This window comes from Pinus tabuliformis, chromosome 3_2 (assembly GCF_031772625.1).
Source record: "Pinus tabuliformis cultivar Carrire ecotype Pingquan chromosome 3_2, CPIR1, whole genome shotgun sequence".
Classification (NCBI taxonomy): domain Eukaryota; kingdom Viridiplantae; phylum Streptophyta; class Pinopsida; order Pinales; family Pinaceae; genus Pinus; species Pinus tabuliformis.
In genome coordinates, this window is record NC_142302.1 from 1,128,231,440 (window position 1) to 1,128,256,741 (window position 25,302).

Here is a 25,302-nt window from a genome sequence, read left to right on the forward strand (position 1 = left end):
CCACTTTTCACACAATAACATCTTAATGCAAGTGTTCAAAGATTTAATGTACTTACCTCGTGGTCCTTTGAGGAAGCATCATTTCGCCTCGTTGTAGCTGACTGTCGTGTCTACTACGAACTCGGTGATAAACCCCCCTGTAATTCGATCGAGCCAATGGTCCACAACGCGCACGATCTTATCTTCCGATGCTTCTAGTCTGCGCACTAATTCTGGAGTCCACAAAATCGGTTTGTCGAGCCTACACCTTCCCTGACTGTCTGCTAGCTTCGTGATCCACTCATACAACTCAGAGGGAAAGGATGCAAACAAAATTTTGTGGATTTCCGTAAAGTAGCGCTCCAACCACTGTACTCGCAGATTCCTGTTTTCCTGCGCCGCGAACTCGTGAATCTTTCTGTTTAACCACCCTTCAATTTCTTTCTTCGTTGGATTCCAGTGACATGACATTAGACATCCTTTATGCAGATCCTGGTCCTGGCAATGGAACCATTTGTTGGCTTGTTGGGGCCTGACATAGGTTCGGAGGTGATTTAGCCAAAAAAATCCCGGTACTACTGGCCCTTTCGGCAATAGTTCGTGGAGCGCGGACTGAGGTCTCAACCGAAGTAGTATGGGAGGGTGCTAGAACTAGGTTTCCACACCCTGTGGATGTCTGATGGGTTCCAAGTGGTCCACGGTTTGACCCTACGCGCACTTATCAATACCTCGCAGTCTGTGATGTTGTCTTTGCGCAGTCCTACTCGGGGGCTGAACAATGTTATTACCCAAGTCCTTATCAGTAACCCGATATTAGTATATTAACTTAGCTTATCTGTATGCTTTCAGTTATACTTAACAATATTCACCATTCATACAAATGTGCGCAGTAAATAAACAGTATAATTGCAAATGATATAAAACAGGTAATAACACAAGAACAGATACACGGATTTTAGATAAAACTTCTCTTTATTATTCTTCTTCCTTGGTTACAGACTCAACTCCGCCCTGCACACTCAGCTGCAGGGGTCCGCGCACTCAGCTGCAGACTCTACTAGGCCTCTGCGCACTCAGCTGCAGAGCCTCTTCCTACTACTACGACCCAAGATACTTAAACTCTTACTCTAGGCTCCATATCTTATTCTATTCATCAGATTCCATCCCTTCATTCGTTTCTTTACAACTTAGAGCCTCGCTCTATTTATACAATCCCATGGTTCGCGGACCATGGGTAGGCTAACACTACATTCAAAACTTAGGGCGGACAGCCCTATGACTCTAACATACAATTCGCGCTCCGCGCCCTCAATTCGTGGAGTCTTTACAACAATATTACTCAAAACTTGGGCTTCGAGCCCCAAACCATGCTGTGGGGGGATTCCATGCCCAACACCATGCCCATAGTCACAGGTTGTTGACACAACTTGCATATGGGAATCACAACAGAGAATTGAGACACTGAGGTCGTGGGTGCCATCCGCCCATCTGGCCGTATTACAAGGTCGTAAGCCCATTTTTGACTACCAAGTGTACGGCTTCAAAGACAGGGCCATCGATTTATCGCAGGAGCTAGGCCAAGCACTCACTTTGAAGTCGCTCAGACAGTGGTAAGGGCCAAGGAACGATGTATCATCCTCTATCACGCGGAGTATACAAGCTACAGTCCTGATCGATCCATAAATATTTGGTGGCTAGGCACATAGTAAAGTTGGCGGGCCACACGATGACAGTATAGAAGAAATCAAGGTCGAAAGGCTTGTAGTTGACGAAGGGAAGTTCTAAGGGCCGTGAAGTGAAATCATGAAATCAACCAGTTAAAGAAAAGTTCACTTCCAGGGAATCGACTTAAGAAGAGGAGAAGTCAATGGTTGGAGGAAATCATCATGAACAGAGGAGTGAGGAGTGTTGGAATAATGTAGAAATGATATGTCTAGATAGAGTTGATGAGTTATGTTCTCCTAGTTAGTGTTTGAGTCTATTTGTCATGAGTTGTGTCTTTGTAGTTTGTGTTGCGAGTTGGTGATCCTAATTATTTGGATCTAGATTGTTCTAGAAGTTGTCTATGTGTGCCTATATAATGTACTGGTTGTCCAAGCAGTTTGATCAATGAGATTTGATTTCATTCTTATGCATCTTTTTTTTTTCTAATATGGTATCAGAGTCAGATAGGGAGATCTGGTAAGGCTTCAGATCTGAGAGCAAGAGGGCCCAAATTTGTGAGGGTTGTCAAATAGAGAGCTGTGAGATCCTGTTGTTATGGTGTTGCTCCCAAATTTTTTATGTTATTTGGTTGAGGAATATTGTTGAACGGTGTTGTTTGAAGTCATTTTGTTTGTATGTAACTACAGTCTCCGTAAGTGAGAAGCCCGTGGAAGTATATAGCCTTCGCAACCATCATAATTGTACGAAGTCTATTGGCCAGAGTCACAGTGTGTAATTCATCGTGCTGGAGGGTGTGGATTACATTAACTGGAAACTGAATATTTTATTTACCATCATTCGTGCTACAATGTTGCCTAAGTTGAAAGGTATGGGTTGATTTTTTAAATCAAGCCAAGCCATAAGTTTAAGGTTAATTTCTCATGGAAGGGAAAATTGGAGTAATAAGGAGACCTGCCAAAGACCTAATTTCTTATCAGGTATTCACTTATTTCAATTTTTTTTTTTTTTTTGAGAGAAAATTGTGGATGAAGTATGGAGGCATAAGGAGTTAAAAATTTGGTGAAAAAAAATTATGGTGAAAATTTTGCTTTTATTTATTGGTGAAAATTATTTTAATAGTTATTTTTGGTGAAGAGAATTAAAAAGGTGTTGGGTGTTTTTTTTTTGGGGTGAAAGAATTTATTTAAAAAAAAAATTGGGAGTGTAAATTGTGTTGGGTGAAAAGGAGAAATAAGGAGTATTTTTGGCTTTGTTTTTTTATTTGAAGCAAGATAGAGTCTTGTGTTTTTTAGATCCTGTGCATTTGGTTTTGGATCTGGTGAATTTGGATGTAGCTCTAGTGAATTTGGGTGTAGATCTGGTGGATTTGGGTGCATTTTGTTGAGTGGGGACAAATTTTTTGTCATTATGTCAAATTTTTTCGCTGAAACTTATTTGAATGAGTCCACAAGGCTTGATGGAGGAAATTATGCAAATTGGAAATTGCAAGTATTAACAGTTTTAGAGGCAAATAATTTTTGGCCCATGGTGAGTGGGGTGGAGCCCAAACCCACTACCGCTACAACTATTCCGGATTGGGAAAAAAGGGAAACAAAAGCAAAGTTATTTCTACGAATGTCAGTTAAGGACAACATCATTCCTCATATTAGGGACTGCAAAACATCCAAAGAAACATGGGATGTTCTCAAAAGCTTGTATGAAACATCTAATACCAACCGGATTTTGTTCTTGAAGACCAAGCTTTTGTCAATTAAAATGGAGGCCAATGAAAGTATAAGCAATTTCATTTCCCGTGTCAAAGAGCTAAGTGATAAGTTAGGAGACATTGGTGAAAAGGTGTCCAATACTGACTTGGTCACCATCACATTAAATGGCTTAGTGCAAGATTATCAAATTTTTGTTTCAAGTCTTTCAGCTAGAGAGAAGCCTCCTACTTTTGATGAATTGATAGGTATTCTTCTACAAGAGGAAGAGAGGATGAAGAATTTCAATTTGGGCTCAAACAATTCAAATTTGGAATTGGTAGCCAAGGGTAAGCAACCACACAAAGGCAAGCCATGGGACAAAAACAAAGGACTAAAGTTTCAAGCAAAGCAAAAAGGTATGGCACAATCTAAATTTCTAGTTCATGATAAGAGAAATGATGATTGTTATTATTGTGGCAAACATGTACATCATGCTAAAGATTTTTATAAAAGAAAATATAATGAGTCTAAACAAAGAAATAGAAGCCATAATGGGAATTTTGTGGATGAAGACATCTCAATCAATGATAGATTTAAAAATCTCAAATTGGTTGTTTCTGATGTTGCATTGTCTGCTGAGACTGATGATGTGAATGCTTGGTTCATTGATTCTGGTGCATCACTCCATATGTCTTGTAATAAAGATTGGTTTGATGAATATCATGAGAACATTGATGGAACATGTGTTTATCTAGGAGATAACAGATTCCTTCAAGTTCAAGGTTATGGAATAATAGGTGTGATGTTACCTAGTGGAAAAGAGAGACAGATCCATGATGTGATGTATGTTCCTGGTATCAAAACGAATTTAATTTTTGTTTCTACTATTGTTGATCAAGATCTAAAGGTGGATTTTTTCAAATGACAGTGTGTTGTTAAAGATATCCAGGATCGCTACAAGGTTATTGCCATAGGTCCTAGAGTCGAAGGCTTGTATAAGCTGAATGTGACGAGGACAGGGCATCAAGCATTGGCATCTACAACAATGTCAACAGAAAAGTTATGGCATCAAAGGTATGGGCATTTAAATCATAATGATTTAATGTTACTTCAAAGAAAAACAATGGTTGAAGGTCTTCCTGTTATGAAGAATAATCATGTTGAATGTGAAGGATGTGCACTTGGAAAACAACATACAGAGGAATTTCCTGTACATGAAGAAAAAAAGGCAAAGAGAAATACTTGAATTAATTCGTACTGATATATGTGGACCTATGCAAACTAGATCTCTTAGAGGAGCATTGTACTTTCTTATTTTTGTTGTTGATAGATCTAGATACACTTGGGTCTATTTCATAAGAAATAAAAATGATGTTTTTGAGTACTTTAAGGAATTCAAAAACATGGTGGAAAAACGAACTGGGAAATACATCAAAATTCTCAGATCTGATCAGGGGGGAATACAAATCAAGACCTTTTAATCAATATTGCAAAATTCATGGGATTCTACAAAAATATATAATGTCTCATACACCTCAGCAAAATGGAGTTGCTGAGAGAAAAAATAGAACACTAGTGGAATGTGCACGAAGCATGCTTCAAGGTAAAAATATCTCTAATGGTTTTTGGGCTGAAGCCATTAATATTGTTGTTTATTTGAAAAATAGGAGTCCAACCAAAATTTTAGATCTAAAAACACCTTTTGAAGCATTTTATGGATATAAACCAAAAGTGAATCATTTAAGAGTTTTTGGATGCAAGGCATTTGCACATATTCCAAAAGATGAAAGAAGAAAACTTGATGCAAAATCAATTAAGTGCACATTCATTGGTTATTGTGATGATCAAAAGGCATACAAGTTGTTTGATCCTAGTTCACATAGATTGCTTGCAAGTAGGGATGTGGTGTTTCATGAAAATGTAGATGAAGGTGATAAAATGAATAACACGGGTGTATGGCATGATATTGATGATTATGTCAAAATAGAAGCAAGTTTTGAATAGGGATAGGAACAGGTACATCAATAGGTACAGGAACATGTACAGGTTCAAGAGCAGGAAGCATCCAACAATCATGACACTCCAAGAAGAGAATAAGAGACTCCACAAAGCATAAAGAAGGATGAAAGCAGTAAAACTCTAAGGAGGTCATCATGTCAAAGTCAGTGTGTTATGTCTTTTATATTTGTATCTCTTGTGATCAATAAAACAACGAAGTGTGATTGGTTATGTGTTTTAATTTCTCTATGCTCTCTCTCAATTTTTCTAACAAAAACTGAAAGATCAGTGTGAAAAGTTTGATACCAATAAAATATACGGAGCATTTCTGGGGTCGGCTTTTCTCACACAGGTTCAATCCCATGTCAGAGCCATGATGGAGCCGAAGCCCAAGGATTTATGGCCCTTTCTTCATCTTTTGGAAGAGATGTAGAATCAAACAGAGGACGGATGGAGGTTCTTTCCAGCTGAGACTCTTAGAGAAGCAATTAATGAGATTCCAGAGGGTGCTGAAAAGTTTAACTGTGTCAACAATTTTGCAAGCTCATTGAATATCGAAATAAAATGAAAAGGCTTCAGCAACTTTCAAAGTCTGAGGAGCAATACCAGGTAAGAGTCATTCTAGCGATCAATGAATACTGTGTTCACTTCATGGAATCAAAATACAGTACACTATCATGGATCTATCATCCTTCACCTCTATATTTAGTATCATGTAAAAATCTATTTTTAAATCAATTTAAGATTTAATGACATCAAAACACACTCACACGGTTTTATGCTTTTTATTTTTAAGCAGATAAGATAAGTTTGGTGTATTTTTTTTATTTTTGTTAAGTTTGGCAGGACTTTTCATTTTCTATTCAAACATAGGCAAATTTACACCAGATAGATTGGCTAGGTGACCTCAACTTGTCCCGGAGAGAAACCAAGTCGGTTGGCCACCTATCCGCATTGTAAGTTGGCCTGGTGTATTTAGGCTCGTAGAATTTTTATTTTTGAAAAAATATATAGATAATTTAGATTTACCAAGTTAAAAATACTCTTTCTCCAAAGCTTTTTATTCGTATCTGTTTCAAAACTTTTTGTCAAGAGAAAAAAAACATACTATCTTTTATTAAGGATCAACGTTAGCTACATTTTCTTTAGTCTCTCAATATTAATGCAACAAAAATCCGGTGGAAAGAAAACTATTGGAAGTAATGCTTTCGTATGTTGTTGTGAGTTGTTATTGTAAGTTTGTGTGTTGTTGTGAGTTGTTATTGTAAGTTCCCAAACGTCAATTTAGAAGTTGTTGAATCCTATGTTATGAGTTGGAGTCATAATCTAAATGTGTCGAAGTGAGTGTGTTATGTCTTTTATATTTGTATATCTTGTGATCAATAAAACAATGAAGTGTGATTGGTTATGTGTTTTAATTGCTCTATGCTCTCTCTCAATTTTTCTAACATGGTATTAGAGTTGGTACTGGCGTGGCTCTCTCAAGGGAGAGCCAAAAATATGTAAGGGATCCTAAGTGTTATTGTTTCTGTACATATATTGCTATAAGTGTGTGAGAGTTGTTTTTTGTTTGTTGTGAATTTTGCTTTTGCAAGTGTGAAATTTCTATGTATGTGTAAATTTGGAGATTGTGTTGTGTGGAGTAATTGTTGTGAGCCAACCTTCAAAAGATTCCTCTGACTGCAAGTTTTGAGTGAAAATGGCCACTGTAGGGGAAAAAATGCAGAAGAGAGAGGAGGATTATTTCAGATCTCGCGATGTAAAAAAGGGGATCGAGTGTATGGATAAGAGATCGGCCATCGTGGAATTTGTAATGATAAGAGGTGGAGACGGAAGCAAAAGACAGAAGCGAATTTTGTGTGTCGGAGGTTGAGATCTGAGAGATCTATTTTAGAGCTAAGGAAGAAATCTCGTGTCTCGCTCAGCTTCTTCCCCACAACAAAGATGGAAACTCATGTACATGATGTGGTTGCTTTGTGTTTAAAAGGCCATTTAGCCATTCTGTGTTAAATTTCTAACTTGGTCAACGTTATTTCTCCCTTATTGTTGGCTTCCTTAATATTGCTCCATGCCCTTAAAATACCTACTTTGCCCACTAATGGTGTATCACCTCTTTGAAATATTGGACCCGCGGCTTTTCTCTGCTAGTCGATTGACAATGTGAGCTAAAGCCTTCGGATCAAAGCATCCACAAAGTTTATTAAAAAGTTCATGGAAGAAGAGAGGTTAAACACTAATGAATGCGACCAGACAATTGCCAGGAAATCAAATTAGAGAGAGATGCGTTGATTCCCTCCTAATCCATGTGAGAGGTAGATCTGATCAACGTAGGTAGCTGACGGTATTCCCCTGTGACATCGATAGCGAAGGCAAAAGTAAATTAATTTGAATGAAAGGCCGACTGATCAGACCTAAGGTGAAATCGACCTGCGCATCATGAAACCGTTGATCAAGATCTGGTAATTGGTTGCTAGATCTGAGATCTAGTTGTTCTCATTCTAGATATGAAGTCATAAAATATTTGTTTATCTAGTTTGTATGTTTGTGGTGTGAGTTGTAGTAGTTTTCTATTTTTTCAGTTTTGGTTATAAAATAATTGGTGGTTTTTAAATTGGAAGCCCCGGTGCTGATCCGAATTGGATCCTCAAACAATTCCATGATTGTTAAGAATGAATGATAGACTTCAAGAAATCTTATAGCTATCAGAAATAACCTTTGAATAATGGCAATTTGCAGCCAGCATGGAGCAACGAGGACCTTTGATCAAAGCGCACTGACCGTTGGCCCATGGAGACCGCGCATGGCGGAAAAATGGCAATTGGGAAGCTTAGATCTGGAAATGGAGGCTGTTTCTAATACACGATTAGCGCAAAACCCCTAATTGCATATCGCTGGGCAAAACCCCTCGAGAAGGAAAGGCCCCGAGCGCTCGGTCACAAGGGAAAACCAGAAAACTGTGGGAAAGCGCTAAAACCGACAAGGCGGGTCCCGCGCTCAAAACCGGCGGAATATCAGAGGCATTTCGGGCGGTAAGTGGGTTTGGCCGAGGACCCAACAATTCCATACACCGAGTGACGCGTGTCCGGTGGGGAGAGAGAGAAACTGCTTACATCGCGGATTAATGGTCGAGCAACTCAATCGCGCGATATAAGCGAAGACCATGGGATCTGGGGCTCCAGATCAACAGCGGAGGTTCAACCCGATGGATGACCGGACCCGAGGGAGAAATAAACTACGGTGCATAAGATTTGAAGTCCGATTTGACCAATGAATCGACAGAAGGATCTGTTTCATAGGCATCTGGGAAATAACGAAAAAAAATGACCGTTCAGGAAGAACTGACACTCAGTTCGCAAGGAGACAGGTGGCCACCTCTCTACGAAGCGTTACGCAGCAATGATGATGCAGGGTAGAGGAGTCCCAGCAGACAGCGGCAGGTGATCCAAAGAGCCAGGAAGCCGAAACGAACAGTCGAAGGAACGAACTAGCTTTAAAGCCACAAGCTGACAGAGACAGGATAGACAGTGAGGCAGAGAAGCAGTGAAGAAGCCAAAGGCCAAGAGACACAGAAAGAGAGGCAAAGTTGCAGAGGACAGAGAAGCTGAGCTGACCATCAGAGTAAGGGCAGCATCGAGCAGATAGAGACCAATTGAAGTCGAAATTCAGTAAGGGGAGTCTGTGAACTCTAAGGACTTGGGAATTCCAAGTGCCATCCTACTGATCATCCTCTGTCAAGTGAGACTCAGATTGAGCTCCTTATTGTAAGACTATGCTTTAAAAACATAATAAAAAGGCCAGAAGGCTGGACCAGGAGACGTAGCCCAGGAGGATTGGGTGAACTCCTTATTAAATTTTGTTGTGTTTATGTTTTCTTATTGTGATCTCTTACTGTTTCAAGTGTCTGTGTATTTTGCAATCTTATCGATCCATTGCACAAGATAACATAGACACACACACCAGCACATGAGTCTGTAATACCTTCATTAATTTCCTAAGGTCACCTAGGGGTGATTTCAGATCAAGTGGTATCAGAGCTATAGGTTGTTAAGGTTAGACAAGCTTGTGCTGGATTTAGTTGTTGAATGCTAACTAGATCAAAGCTCAAATTAGGAGAAGGAGAGTTGGTCGAAGCTAATCCTGAAATTGGAAGAGTCTACCCTCAGAAGAAAATGTCGGAGGAAGGTTCTGTGGGCCCAGACCCTCAATTTATAGATAGTTTCCTGGCCATGAGATCCATGGTAGAGGAAATGTATAAGGACTTTAGAAAACATAAAGATGAGGAATCATCAGGCTCCAAACAAGATAAAGGAGAAGAAGAGTCTCTCCTCCATGACCGCTCAAAAGGCAAAGGGAAAGAATAAAACTTTCTCACACCTCCTAATAGCCCTGAACATAAAAAGAAGACATCTTAGATTAAACTAGATGTTATATTTGATTTACCAATATATGATGGAGAGTTGAATGCAGAAAAGCTGGACAATTGGATCAAACAAATTGATGTTTATTGCAGAGTGCAGAGTATTGACTCAGACAAGAGCAAGATTCAGCTAAACAGCCTACGCATTGGGGGCACTGCCTTGGTTTGGTGGGAAGGTAGGACCCAAGCTGACATGAAGAGACATGGTAAGACTCTTTCTGTCTGGAGTGAATTTGTTTCTGAAATCAAAAAGCAGTTCTATCCATTGGCCTACATGTAGCAAGCCATGATGAGCTAGCAAACTCTTCGCCAATTGAAAGGGCAAAGTGTACAAGGTTACACCCAAGAATTTAGGAAGAGAGCTTTGATTCTAGGAATCTCATTAGACTCACCTGAGACTCTGTTGAAGTACATCGATGGTCTACACAGCTACATGAGGCACACTATCCTCATGTTTAATCCCACTAGTATAGATGAGGTATCTATTCAAGCTACGCATCTAGAAGCTAGAGGAAAGAATGGGAACCCAGAGGTTGGAGGATCATCCAAGCCCATTGCAAGCAAGAATAAGGAGAAAAGAAAACAGAAATGGAAAGAGAGGAAGGCCAACACTGCACAGAAAAGCAAGTCTTCATGCACTCACTGTAAGAAGGATGGGCATGATGATGAGCACTGTTGGATTCTGCATCCGGAGTTGAGACCTAAGAAGTTCGAGGGCAAGAAGAAGAAGATTGTTGCAGCTATTCAGAAAGATTTGGGGTTGGACTCAGGAGATGAAACAACCATTGCAACCACAGGTATAAAAGGTTGTCCGCTTTAGAGAATGCAGAAATCAAGAAGCAGGTGCAGGAGTTGCTCGAGAAGGGGTTCATCAGACCTAGCACATCACCATGTGGGTCACCAATCGTTTTGGTGAGAAAGAAAGATGGCTCGTGGAGAATGTGCATTGATTACCAAGCACTGAATAAAATAACAATAAAAAATCGTGATCCCCTTCCTCGCATAGATGATCTATTAGATCAGTTAAAGGAAATTGTTTATTTTTCCAAGTTAGACTTGCATAGTGGATATCATCAGGTCAGAGTTGTAGAACAAGATGCATGGAACACTGCTTTCAAAACAGAGCAGGGATTGTATGAGTGGTTGGTTATGCCTTTTGGCTTAATTAATGCTCCTGCTACTTTCATGAGAATAATGAATGATGTGCTCAGACCTTTTCTTGATGATTTTGTTATTGTATATCTGGATGACATTCTTATATTTAGCAAAACATGGAAAGAACATTTAAAGCATGTTAAGCAGACACTAGATGTTTTGAAAAGAAAAAAACGTTATGTTAAACTCTCAAAATGTGAATTTGGCAAAGCATATTTGAATTATTTGGGACATATAGTAGGGGGTGGTGAATTGAAAATAGATCCCTCTAAGGTGGCAGTCATTGTAAACTGGCCTAAACCCAAATCTGCTATAGAAGTTAGAAGCTTCTTAGGAGCAGCGCAATATTGGAAAAAGTTCATTTCTAATTTTTCCTTAATTGCAGCTCCCTTACATGCTTTAACAAGATTGAACAAGGTGTTTCAGTGGGGAGGCAAACAGCAGAAAGCCTTCGACACCTTGAAAGAAAATATTAGTACAACACCAGTACTAGCACTGCCAGATCTTCAAAGACCGTTTGAGATCCAAACGGATGCCAGTGACTATGCCATGGGAGCAGTGTTGATACAGCACGGTAAACCCATATGTTATCATTCTGAGATGTTTAACTCTGCAGTAGTTAACTATCCCACATATGATAAGGAATTGTACACATTAGTACAGAGTGTGAAAAAGTGGAAACATTACTTAATGGGAAAATAAACAGTTATCCATACTGATCATCAACCACTTCAATGTCTACACTCCAAAACTAAGTTGCAGCAATCAAGAAACTACAGGTGGATGGGGTTCCTACAACAGTTTCATTTAGTCATCAGATATAAAAAGGGCATACATAATAAAGTTGCATATATGTTATCTAAACCCATTATAAATGCATCTACTATACTTAAGCATAATTCTGTATTACATGAAAGTTACATTGAACAATATGCTCAAGATATAGACTTTAAAGATGTATATGCAACTTTAAGTCAAGGCAAATGAGTAGAAGAATTGGATTATCATATTAAGGACCAACTCTTGTATCATTGTGGGAAGTTATGCATTCCACAAACTGAAAGAGTAAAGATAATTTGAGAAGCACACACTTCTCTAATATTAGGTCACTTTGGGGTAAGAAAAATAGTTGCACAGCTACAAAGATTTTGTTATTGGCCAAAAATGAACGAGACAGTTTCTAGATATGTAAGAGGGTGTACTATGTGTGCTAAAAGCAAGCCCAGCAATAGGAAACTAGGCTTGTACACTCCATTGTCAGTTCCTTCTCATCCTTGGGAAAGTGTTTCCATGGACTTTGTTGGAGGACTGCCTAAATCTAGGAAGGGTCATGATTATCTGTATGTTGTTGTGGATAGGTTCAACAAAATGTGTATCTTGATACCTTGTAATAAACAGATTACAACTGAACAAACTACAAAACTGTTCTTTCAACATGTATGGGTTCATTTTGGATTACCCCCTTCCATTATATCTGATCGAGACACCAGATTTGTGGGGAAGTTTTGGTCAAGTTTGTGGTAACTGATGGACACCAAACTGAAGAAAAGCACAACTTTCCATCCACAAACTGATGACCAGACAAAAGTAGTCAACAGGGCAATGATCCAGTTGCTCAGGGGATATTGCAGCAAACATCCCAAGCTTTGGGATGAACATTTGTGTTATGTGCAGCATGTTTACAACTAAGCCAAACATTCTTCCACACAGAGATCTCCTTTAGAGCCCTGTTTTGGTTTCACACCAAGGTCTTCCTTGGATTTTGTCTTTGGTAAGGACACAACAGTTGATGGACACAGCGATGTGGACAAGGTAACTAGATTCATTGAACAAATTCAAGGGATCCATCAGGTAGTACAAGAACAGCTGGAAAAGATCCAGGCCAAATACAAGGCAAGGCATGACAAGCATCGGATGTAGCATAGTTTTCAAGTTGGTCATCAAGTCTGGCTGTATATCAGTAAGGATAGGATGCAAGGTGAAGGTAAAAAGCTAAAACCAATAAGGTATGGACCTTTCAGGATCCTTGACAAAATTGGTGAGAATGTTTTTCGCCTTGATTTGCCAATTATATGCACATCTACTCAGTCATCAATGTAGACAGCTTGAGACTATTTGAACCTTCGTTAATTGAAGATCCTAAAGAGCAGAGTCAATTGTCTTCTATTGATGACCTGTTACCTGAATATCTTAATGAATTGTAGGAAGACACAATTCTGGACAAGAAGGTGAGAACGACGCGCAGGGGAGATGTTGAGTACCTCAGAATTGGGCTCAGGGGTTCAAAGCCAAGCAGTGCAAAATGGATAGAGATTAGACAGGTGAGAAAGTTGTATCCTCACTTAGTCGATGCTTGAAAACCAACTTTTGGTGGTCCAAAAGCTTTTTCAGTGGGAAGGCCATGATCCGAATTGGATCCTCAAACAATTCCATGATTGTTAAGAATGAATGACAGACTTCAAGAAATCTTATAGCTATCAAAAATAACCTCTGAATAATGGCAATTTGCAGCCAGCACAGAGCAACGAGGACCTTCAGTCAAAGCGCGCTGACCGTTGGCCCATGGAGACCACGCATGGCGCAAAAATGGCAATTGGGAAGCTCAGATCCGGAAATGGAGGTTGTTTCTGATACGCGATTAGCGCAAAGGAAAAACCCCTCGAGAAGGAAAGGCCCCGAGTGCTCGGTCACAAGGGAAAACCAGAAAACCATGGGAAAGCGCTAAAACCGACAAGGCAGGTCCCGCGCTCAAAACTGGCGGAATATCAAAGGCATTTCGGGCGGTAAGTGGGTTTGGCCGAGGACCCAGCGATTCCATACACCGAGTGATGCGTGTCCGGCGGGGAGAGAGAGAAACCGCTTACATCGTAGATTAACGGTCGAGCAACTCAACCGCGCGATATAAGCGAAGACCGTGGGATCTGGGGGCTCCAGATCAATGGCGGAGGTTCAACTCGATGGATGACCGGACCTGAGGGAGAAATAAACTGCGACGCATAAGATTTGAAGTCCGATTTGACCAATGAATCGACAGAAGGATCTGTTTCACAGGCATCTGGGAAAAAAAAAAAAAATGACCGTCCAGGAAGAACTGAGACTCAGTTCGCAAGGAGACAGGTGGCCACCTCTCTGCAAAGCGTTACGCAGCAATGATGATGCAGGGTAGAGGAGTCCCAGCGGACAGCGGTAGGCGATCCAGAGAGCCGGGAAGTCGAAACAAACAGTCGAAGGAACAAACTAGCTTTAAAGCCACGAGCTGATAGAGACAGGACAGACAGTGAGGCAGAGAAGCAGTGAAGAAGCCGAAGGCCAAGAGACATAGAAAGAGAGGCAAAGTTGCAGAGGACAGAGAAGTCGAGCTGACCATCAGAGTAAGGGAAGCATCGAGCAGACATAGACCAATTGAGGTCGAAATTCGGTAAGGGGAGTCTGTGAACTCTAAGGACTTGGGAATTCCAAGTGCCATCCTACTAATCATCCTCTGTCAAGTGAGACTCAGATTGAGCTCCTTATTGTAAGACTCTACTTTAAAAACATAATAAAAAGGCCACCACTGAAGGCTAGACCAGGAGACGTAGCCCAGGAGGATTGGGTGAACTCCTTATTAAATTTTGTTGTGTTTATGTTTGCTTACTGTGATCTCTTACTGTTTCAAGTGTCTGTGTATTTCGCAATCTTATCAATCCGTTGCACAAGATAACATAGACACACACACCAGCACATGAGTCTGTAATACCTTCATTAATTTCCTGAGGTCACCAAGGAGTGATTTCAGATCAGGTGCCCGAAACATTAATTCTTGTGTGTTTTTATTGGTTATAAAAAGGGTTTGTGGTTCTTAAACTGGAAGCTTCGGTGTCCAAAACATCAATTCTTGTGTGTTAGTAATGTCAAGTTGTTTGATCAAGACCTCCCATCCTAGCAACTGACAAATAGACAAAAGCGAAATATCCGACGGATGGTGGTTGGTCCATAGGATGGTTCATTACTTGACAGCTCTTATCGCGAAAGCCTTGACAAGCCGAATTGTCAATATTGTTGATCTTGCAAAGTTCATCAACAATGGTTAGAGGCAGTTACATTTTAAATGGAGATCAAGTAACAACTCGAAGATGTGGTGGTGAAAGAATGGTGTTTGCGAGATTCCAGAGTGGATGTGAGTGTTGATGAAGACCAGTGAGACATATTTTCCTTGTTGTTGTAATATGTGTTTTTCATGTAAGCATTAAGGGAGGGTGTTGGAAGTAATGCTTCCATGTGTTGTTGTGAGTTGTCATTGTAAGTTCCAAAGTGTCAGTCTAGAAGTTGTTGATTACTATGTTATGAGTTGGAGTCATAATCTAGATGTGTCAAAGTCAATGTGTTATGTTTTTTTATATTTGTATCTCTTGTGATCAATAAAACAGTGAAGTGTGATTGGTTATGTGTTTTAATTTCTCTATGCCCTCTCTCAATTTTTCTAACAAAAACTGAAAGCAAGAGGAACATGCGAATCACACATAACTACTATGTGACCTCAATCTCTATGTCTGCCCAATGCATAAACCTTCTTCTATGTGCTAATGAACTGATACAAAAATAACTGCCACTGTGGTAGTAAAGGCCTATAAATGCAAAAAATAAAAACAGAAAACATGACTAATTCCTAAAAGACCAAAGCATAGAATGCACTAGTGCTGTGATTAGAGAAAGGACCGACTCTGCGACCTCTATAAAGAGAAACTCCCAACCCTGCAGAGTGAGCCTTCAACATAGTGTTGGAACCTGATTACGCCTGGTTGGGAAGATAAACAACGTTTGGAGACGGAATCGGCCACCATGTTCGGTTCTCTGAAAACATGGGTGAATGTGATGTGATTGAATTGCGCCTACAAACTTATGATATGTTGCATCCAGTGGAAAAGAGAAGGACTCCCAAATCTGGAATGTCCCTAAGCCCACTCAATCACCGATTTGGAATCACTAGCAATCACAATCTCTTTAATTTCCAGCCAGCTAACCCATCGTAAAACTCCCAAAGAGAAAACATCTTTGTCATGTTGTTTGAACCTATACAACAATACCAGCAAAACTGATAAGATTAGCCCTACTTCAGAACTATATAAGCCTCGCATCTGCATTGCCCACCAGATGATGCCCCATCAAAATACCCCACCGACCATGACAACACAATTACCCAAAATGAACAAATATTCCCATTAGGCTTCAGTCTGCAGGCCCGATTCCCTGAAAGGAAGCCAAAATCTTCGAACATGTATATCGCACATCAGGGACTATTTGTTCCAAAATTTTAGCATACCTACTCTTCTATATACCCCAAAAAGATGAAAAAATGAAGCATCAAATATTCTTTTTGGCCCTCAATCCACTGAGAGAGACACATGGCAATAGAGGTGCAGTGCAAGTCTCTTTGAGATATCAGAAAATAAAACTCACATAGAGAGCTTGACGATTGCATTCTAATGATTGTAATTTATACATAAACGAGTCGGAGATTCAACAGTAAATTTCACTGACTTTCATTTTTTTAGCTAAACTTGCCGACTATTGCAGACCAACGGTCATCACCGTAGCATGAATAGAGTCATGATTATTATGATTATTATTCTGACACCTCTCCTTAATCACGACCTATATGTTAACTCGTCCACTGGTCTAAGTCTGAGCTAGACTTACAAACATTACTCAAATATATTATTGACCTATACGTTAATTCATTTTGACTTTCTTTGCTATGGATTAAACTAATATTCTTACATGAATTTTGAGAAACACTAATACCTCTTGCCCATATAGAAACAACAAATAGGCAAGCAAGAAAAAAGTGTGTCTATATGACCATGATACAACTAATATTCTTACATGAATTTTGAGAAACACTAATACCTCTTGCCCATATAGAAACAACAAATGGGCAAGCAAGAAAAAGGTGTGTCTGTATGGCCATGACACAACTAATATTCTTACATAAATTTTGAGAAACACTAATACCTCTTGCCCATATAGAAACAACAAATGGGCAAGCAAGAAAAAAGTGTGTCTGTATGGCCATGACACATCTTTTGTCTGCCTGGCCTGTTAGTTGTCTCTGGACTATCCATTTTCATTAGATGTATATACTGGTCTTTTTACTAATATAAAAAAACAGGGTTTTTTCTTCTGAAAAAAAACAAGAAAAAAAGTGTCACCTCTTCATTCGCCCTGCCACACAGATAGCAAATACCCACCCCTACGAGCAAGGTGATCATCATATGGAACAAGAGCCACATGAAACATTTAAGTTTCAAAGGCAACTCCCACCGTCACATTCGAATTATCCAGGAATCAGTCTTTGGAATCCTTCGCCTCTGTGTAATATATGAATATGCTTCTTTTACAGAGATTTGGCCCTCTGTCACACGCCCTTTCAAAACTAATTCAGCGTTTAAGTTACAAATTCTCGGGTTACCGATTGGGTTTGATTTATTCAACAAATCCCTCATATTTATGTCAATCATGTGTCTCGCGGCCTTCAATTTTTCTGAGACTCCCTTCTTCGAACAGCCCTCAAATTGCATAAATTCAGCGATTTTTTTCCAAAACCTGGAAAATCTGGATGAAGGCCCGCAGGTTCCATTGTTAGACGCTTGAGTGAAGTGAGGAATGGGGTTCTGCTGATCTGAATTGCCGTTGAAGTGGTCCTGTTACTGAGAAACGTGCACATCAAAGAACGCACTCAAGACTGGTTTTTCAAAGGAGTTGTCTATAACGCGACTTTTTGAAAGCCTTTCGGCGGATTTTTCCGGTCGAAATCCGGCAAGAATTATTGGAATCGCATGTTTGATAGTTAGTTTCTGCACAATGAAAGCATCCAGGGGTTTTTCAGGGTTTTTCAGGGTGCTGAATCCAAATATGCAGTTAAAAAACCATTTTAACTGCAAGAAATCAAGATTTGACCTCAATTTCTTCGCCGGATTCCGTCACCGAAATCTTCAAAAAGTCACATTATAGACAACTCCTTTTTCAAATGGTTTTTCAAAGTTATTGGTTTAAATAGTAGATAAATTATATGGCATATAACTGACCGTATTTATTAACAATTTAATTTATATCATTATAATAGTATTTTAGTTGGGTTGTAATATAATTAAAATATATTCTGTTGTAATTTTGGAAATTGTTTTTATTCTAAATTAATTTGGAAATTGCTCCCAATTAAATTGTTCTATTTTCTTGTAACACTAAACAAATTATTTTAAATAAATGTTTTGCAGCGTTTGGGCTTAATTAAATAGATTACAAATTTTGGAAATATTTATAATGATTGTAAATTTTAGAAATATTAATTATTTCTAGAATGTTATAAGGTAAAGAATTGGAATCTCCTTCCTCATACAGGATTTCAGTATCAATGGAATGTGACTCTCATCCATGGCAAGGCCGCGAGCTCACTGTGCCTTTGTCTCTATATGAATGTGTATTATCATGCAATCTTTAGTTGTTTTTGTTTCTTCTGCGGCAAAATAATTTTGTATCAAATCGGATAAGTAGATATGGTTATGTTTCTGTTTTAGATTTTGATGAACTGGGAAAATCTGTCCTTATATTTAATATTTGTTTTTGGACATCTCTTTTGCTTTCAAAAACTTATTATGTATTGCAGATCTTTATATTTTCTTAATATAAATCTATGCTAGTTTTTTTCCTCTGAAAAAAAAATTGAATAATTCATATTAAATCTAATATCTGTATTTAAAATAGATCATTGAATTCAAAGATTAGCCATCAAATTCTAAAATTTCACGAAGATTTGTTATAAATTTGCTTTACATTGTATCCAAGATAATTTTAAGAAAACACTCATCGCTAGATGGTTATGCACAGGGATCGACAGACGTGGCGAGTTTCCCAATTTTACCAACTGAAGATGAAATATCTTCCCAGAGTCCAGAACCATTGCCTATCAACCGAATATGCCAGACTTACAACAGTATTGACGAATACTTGTCCACCCACTTTCGTCTGCTTCGTGAGGATTGCTTCGCCTCACTTAGACGTGCTATTCAAGGTCTCCGCAAGAACACAGTTCCAGATAATATCACTATATACAAGAAAGTAAAATTTACCGGAATCCAATGTGGGAATCAAGGGCTGGAGCACTGCATGCTTTTAAAAACAACAAAGGAGAAGGCAGCAGATTCAAGCTCATCCAAAGAAATGATGTCTGGCTCGCTGCTGTGCATTTCCTCCGATGGATTTCGGAACTTTGTATGGGGAATTGTCAAGGACGCAGACAGCAAAAGCCTCGAGAAGGGAAGCGTTGCTTTGAAGCTGATAGAAGGTAACTTTGAGAGTTTGGAAAAGAACAAAACCTATGAAATTATCCAGTCAACTGCATACTATGAAACCTATGTCCATGTTTTGAAATGCCTTCAACGGCCAGAAATGAAAGAGCTTCCTTTTTGGGAGCACTTTCTATCATTAGAACCTCAGCCTATGGAGCCAGGTTATCTGAAAAAGAGGCAATTAAAGGATGCATATAATCTAGAATGTGCATTTCCAAGGATCCAAAATTATTTGGGCAGAAGCACAATCCACATCTTGCAGAAATGGCCTCAGTGGAATTCCAATCTAGATGAAAGCCAGATGGAAGCCGTGAAGCTGGGCCTGACAAAGAGGCTGGCCATTATTCAGGGCCCTCCTGGAACTGGGAAAACCTTCGTCGGCTTAAAAATTGCCAGAATCCTCCTATCTAACATCCAGTGCGGTCCTATTCTGGTCATCTGTTATACCAACCATGCACTGGATCAGTTCCTTGAATCCATTTATTCCGTAGAAAATAATATTGTTCGAGTCGGTGGCGGATCAAAAAATCAAATTATGTTGAAGCGAAGCTTGAATGTGCTCAAACGTGGTACCAGTACTTCTGGAGCACTTCGTGATAGACACGGAGAACTAATGAGTACTAAAAGGAATGTGGAAGAGCAGATCAAAAGGTGTACAATTTGTCTGAGAGCAACGCAAATCTCCAGGGGGATGCTATTGGGTATAGCTTCAGAACAGCAAATTGTATCTCTCTATAGCAAGGATTCAGTTAATGATCAGACAATAGAAGAGGAATGGTTGCAAGGGACGGGAGATGAACTAGTAACTGATAAAGACGGTGGGAAACGTAAAGGGAAGCAGAAAGTGTCGAATGAATCTTCTTCAGCAGATGCATCTCTGGACAACATACTTAGTTCCCAGGATTTATGGCTGTTGCCCCAAAAATCAAGGATCAAGCTGCATAATCACTGGTTGCAGAAAGCCAAGGAAAGGGCTGAGGAGGAACTGCATCCTCTATCTGAGAGATACAGAGAAGTATGTGATGGGCTACTTCAACATGATCATAAGATCAGCCTCAAAATTTTAAGAGAAGCAAAAGTTGTTGGAATGACAACCACTTGGGCTGCTAAAAATTATGACCTTCTCCAGGCATTGCGAGCAGAAATAGTGGTGATAGAAGAGGCTGCCGAGGTTTTGGAGGCCCATGTTCTGCCCTGCATCAGCTCCTTCACCCAACATCTCATTCTCCTTGGCGATCACTTGCAGTTGCGTCCTTCTCTTACCGAATATGAATTAGGCACCAAATACAAATTGGACGTCTCCCTGTTTGAGAGATTGATAAGCGGAGGGATCGAGCATGTGACCCTAAGATGCCAAAGAAGAATGAGGCCCGAAATTTCAAGATTAATATCTGATATCTATCCTTCATTGCAGGACCACTGTAGCGTGAGCAAGTATGAAAACATCAAAGGAATTAAAAGTGATGTGTTTTTCTTAGATCATCAAGCCATGGAATCCCAGGTCTCAGATACCACCAGCAAGATTAACGTAAGCGAAGCGCGGCTTGCAGTGGAACTTTGTGTTTATCTTCTGAGACAAGGATATAAGAACACCGACATTACAATTCTGACAATGTATAAAGGCCAGATGACTGAAATTCAAACACATCTCAGTGACCGCCTGTGCCCCAGGAAAAGCCAAAACGAGAAGTTAGATGATGTCACTTCACCTACTCCTCGAGTTTGTTCTGTGGATAATTATCAGGGAGAAGAATCCAATATTATAATATTGTCTCTGGTGAGGAGCAATAAAATGCTCGGAATTGGAGGGTCAAGAGGAAATATTGGGTTTCTCAAGACAGTGAACAGGGTCTGCGTGGCACTGTCGAGAGCCAAGACAGGGCTTTACATCTTTGGCAATGCAGAGCTTCTAGCATCTAAAAGTACTCTGTGGGAGTCAATAATTCAGAAATTAGAGAATTCCAATTCGATTGGACCGGCATTAACACTGACTTGCCAAAGGCATCCACAAACAGAAATAAAAGTCTCTGTAGCCGAAGATTTCAGACGAATGGAGGACGGAGGTTGCAGAAGACCATGTGAATATCAGTTAAAATGCGGCCATGCTTGTCCTAGGCAGTGTCATCCATCTGACCATGACTCAATCATATGCCCCAAGCCTTGTCCGAAGAAATTCGAGACATGTGGTCATCAGTGCCCGAAGATATGCCATTTCCCCACATATTGTCCTCCTTGCCAGATCCCTGTCTCGAAGAGTCTTCAACCTAGATGTTGCCACCGCATAACTCTTCCTTGCTCCACTCCTCTCAGGGGAATCATCTGCAACGAATTATGTTCAATTCGACTTCATTGCGGTCATCCATGTAAACAAAAGTGTGGAAGACCTTGCGGACCCTGTAAAGTAAATGTCATCAAAGCCTTGCCATGTGGACATCAGGCAGAGTTGCTATGCTATGAAGACCCCTGTAAATTCATTTGTGACCAGCCCTGTGGTAAGGTCCTGAGGCCAGGATGTGAACATATTTGCAGAGGAACATGCAAGTCATGCAAGCAAGGTACTTCACACATTCCCTGCATGGAACGGTGCTTCAGGTCTCTTCCATGTGGCCACAGATGCATGGCCGATTGCTCTGAGATCTGTCCTCCCTGCAAAAATATTTGCCAAAAAAGTTGCCTTCATAGTAACTGTGGTCTTATATGCGGAAGCTTATGCACGCCTTGCATGGCAAAATGCGAATGGCAGTGCGAGCATCATACTTGTGATCTCCCCTGCCATGAAACATGCACCAGGCCTCGTTGCAACCAACCCTGCCCAAAAACTCTAAAGTGTGGGCATCCTTGCCTAGGTCTATGCGGGGAGCCCTGCCCCAGGGTTTGCAGGGTTTGCGCTCACAAGAATTCACATCACAGTACGCTGGTGGCTCTAGACAAGTGTGATCCATCTGCCAGGTTTGTGGAGCTCGTAGAATGTGGACATATATTTGAAGTTAGTGTGCTCGATACTTATATGGACATGGACAATGCAGGTGCTACTGCAGTGAAGCTAAAGCAGTGGTAAGTTCTGCTATTTGTAATATAAATATGACAATTAAATATTTCTTTTGTGCAATGGCTTTCTATTCTAATTAATATATGAACCTTCTGAATTTCTTTGCTACGCAGTCCTGAATGTAGTTCGCCTATCAGAAGAACGCTGCGATATTCAAACATTGTGAAGACAAAGTTGCAACAGATTGAAGAAGTGAAGAAGCGAGTTATTGGATTCCAAAAAGTGAAGCGAGGGAACGATATGCTAAAGGTGAAAAAATATTTGGCAGCGAGACAAGAGTTCATGGAAGGTCTGAGCAGCAATCCAGGGCTTCTTGAAGCTCATCTTGGACAGGCGTGTGCTCTCTGTGGGTTGCGTGCCGATACGGAAGCAATACCACATCTCAGTTTTATCATAGAGCAGAGCACCTATAAGAAAATCATGATGGCAAAGCTTCCAAAACTTGGTCTGAAATCTGATTCAACCAACAAAAACCTTGATTCTAAAATAGCAGATAATGAGTTAGCCATTGACGCACTTCTCCAATGGGTATTGGTCTGTTCTGTTCAGAATGACTTGGCTACTGGGTTGGCGATTTGCGACCTTATTCTGCGGAGAAACCCTGGTCATGAAAAGACTGCGGAAATCAAAGGGGATCTGATATTCGTGTATCATGCTAAACGACATGTAATTGATGTTAAGGGTAAGGAGATGGGAGAAAGAGGGCACTGGTATAAATGCCAGAATGACCATTTTTACGTGGTGGGTGAATGTCGAGGAGCAATGCAAACATCTGAATGCCCAGATTGCAAGGCCATACTGGAAAGAATGTCTCACAGTTCGGAAAACAGTGATGCAGATGCTACAGGCAATCGGTGGTGCTCTGTAATGTAAACTGTTACTATTTAATTCCCAGCAGTTTTACTATTCTGCTAAGACGGTGGTGGTCTGATGTACTGTACTCCTTAAGTGTCCTGCAGTCGTTGTGATTCGGTATTTTGGTTAAAGTGACTCTGTAATTTAAACTATTACTATTTAACTCCCAGCAGTTTTACTATCCTGCTAAGACGGTGGTGGTCTGATGTACTGTACTCCTTAAGTGTCCTGCAGTCGTTGTGATTCGGTATTTTGGTTAAAGTGCATATATTTTTCGTACAAACCCATGTGCAGATGTACAAAAACCACGGTAATTTTTAACTTCTCATTTGCAGGGTTTGGTTTTGGTTTTGCTATTTTTGGTCAGTGAGTTTGGTTTTTGTATTGCTATCTTTTTGGTGAGTGACCTTGGTTTTAATTCCAACAAATACGTTTCCACGAGAAGGTGCAAATAACACGCGGATAGCAGTATGGTTTTTTTTACCTTTTGAATATATATAATAATATTTGAAATAGAGGGAAAAGAATATGCGGTCTCGATAGTAAAAACCATACATGACATATTTTGGTGGAAAATATAAAACCATGTAGGTATTAGGTGCAACAGTTAGAATTTTTTAGTTTGGATTGTATTATGATCATGCTAACAATTGTTGGAAATAATATTGAGAGGGGGTGAATCAATGTTAGCAAATAATTTTTTCATTTCCATAATCAGATTCATATGTGTTGGGACTTTGGACACCACATATCTCCACAATGGTATGATATTGTCCACTTTGGGCCTAAGCCCTCATGGGTTTGTTTTTGGGCTTTACCCCAAAAGGCCTCATACCAATGGAGATATTTGTTCATCCTTATATACCCATGATCCTTCCCACTTCTACCACTTCTAATCAATGTGGGACTTTGTTCGTATACCCAACAATCCTCCCCTCGAACAAAGGACCATCGAGCCTCCCCTCAAACCATCCGCAGGATTCTCCCCTCTCTACCAACTAGGATTCTCCGCTCCAATGCGTTGGAAACACACGCCTTACATGGTAGCACCACCTGTCTCGAGAGCTTGCTCCATCCCAGGTCAACTCCTCTTCACCGTGTTGGAGAACAAGACACGTCCATGAAGAATCCGGAGCACACCGCCTGTTTAACCGAGCTCATCCACAGGCTTACAGGGGCTCACCATCTTTGTTCAGCATTCCGAGGATTCATCCACTTGGGTAACCTCGAACTTGGCTCTGATACCACTTGTTGGGACTCTAGACACCACATATCTCCACAATGGTATGATATTGTCCACTTTGGGCCTAAGCCCTCATGGGTTTGTTTTTGGGCTTTACCCCAAAAGGCCTCATACCAATGGAGATATTTGTTCATCCTTATATACCCATGATCCTTCCCACTTCTACCACTTCTAATCAATGTGGGACTTTGTTCGTATACCCAACAATATGCGCTACTTCAGTTAAGGGAACCTGTGTGTACATGCAACTGTGTTTAATGCAACTAGCGTATATCCAGTAAACTTATGATTCAGTGAATTCATCATATGTTGATCTTTAATCAGTGCATCAGAACTTCATTAACCATATAAACAGTAACCAGGTGCAGTAAAAACATAACAGATCATCACACATAAGAAACACACATGAACACCATGATATAAGGTGGAAACCCAATGCGGGACAAAAACCACCTGCTGCTATCTTCCTTTAATATAAGAAAAACCTGTTTACAATCTTGTACTGGCGCAAACTCATACCAGTGCATAGGCACCCACTTGCAGAAGGCTACAACCTTCTCTCGTTCTCCAACTACCACTGGAAGGGAGCTACAACCCCCTGACTCTTGTACTAGTCGATATGTTTACTAGTACGTAGACGTCGGTCTACTGAAGGCTCCAACCTTCACTCGTTTTTTAGTTGCTACTGGAAGGGAGCTCCAACCCCTTGTGTAAGGGCCTGCGGTCCTTGGCACGCCCTCCGGCACGATGTGCAAAGTTGACTTGGTGAACAAGCGGCTTGAACAAAGGAAAATATGTGAAGTAGGAGCTCTGACTTAATATGCGATGAACACATGTAATAATGCGCACAAGAAAGGGGAGCGACTTGGTTTTATAAGGCGTGGGGAGCGTGTAACCATACCCATGGGCCGACCTACACTTGGAACGAAGGC

General features: G+C 40.2%; 1 protein-coding gene across 1 annotated transcript in view; it reads left to right on the top strand.

Annotated features, from left to right (window-relative positions):
* The window catches only part of LOC149184640 (uncharacterized), a 33,152-nt gene extending 9,792 nt beyond the window's left edge, over positions 1-23,360 (top strand). The window contains exons 2-3 of the mRNA XM_089417638.1: positions 18,763-22,277; positions 22,386-23,360. Coding sequence (XP_089273764.1) covers positions 18,763-22,277; positions 22,386-23,145 — 4,275 coding nt within the window. The 3' untranslated portion in view covers positions 23,146-23,360. The remainder of the gene's footprint in view (positions 1-18,762; positions 22,278-22,385) is intronic.
* Positions 23,361-25,302: the final 1,942 nt, after the last annotated feature.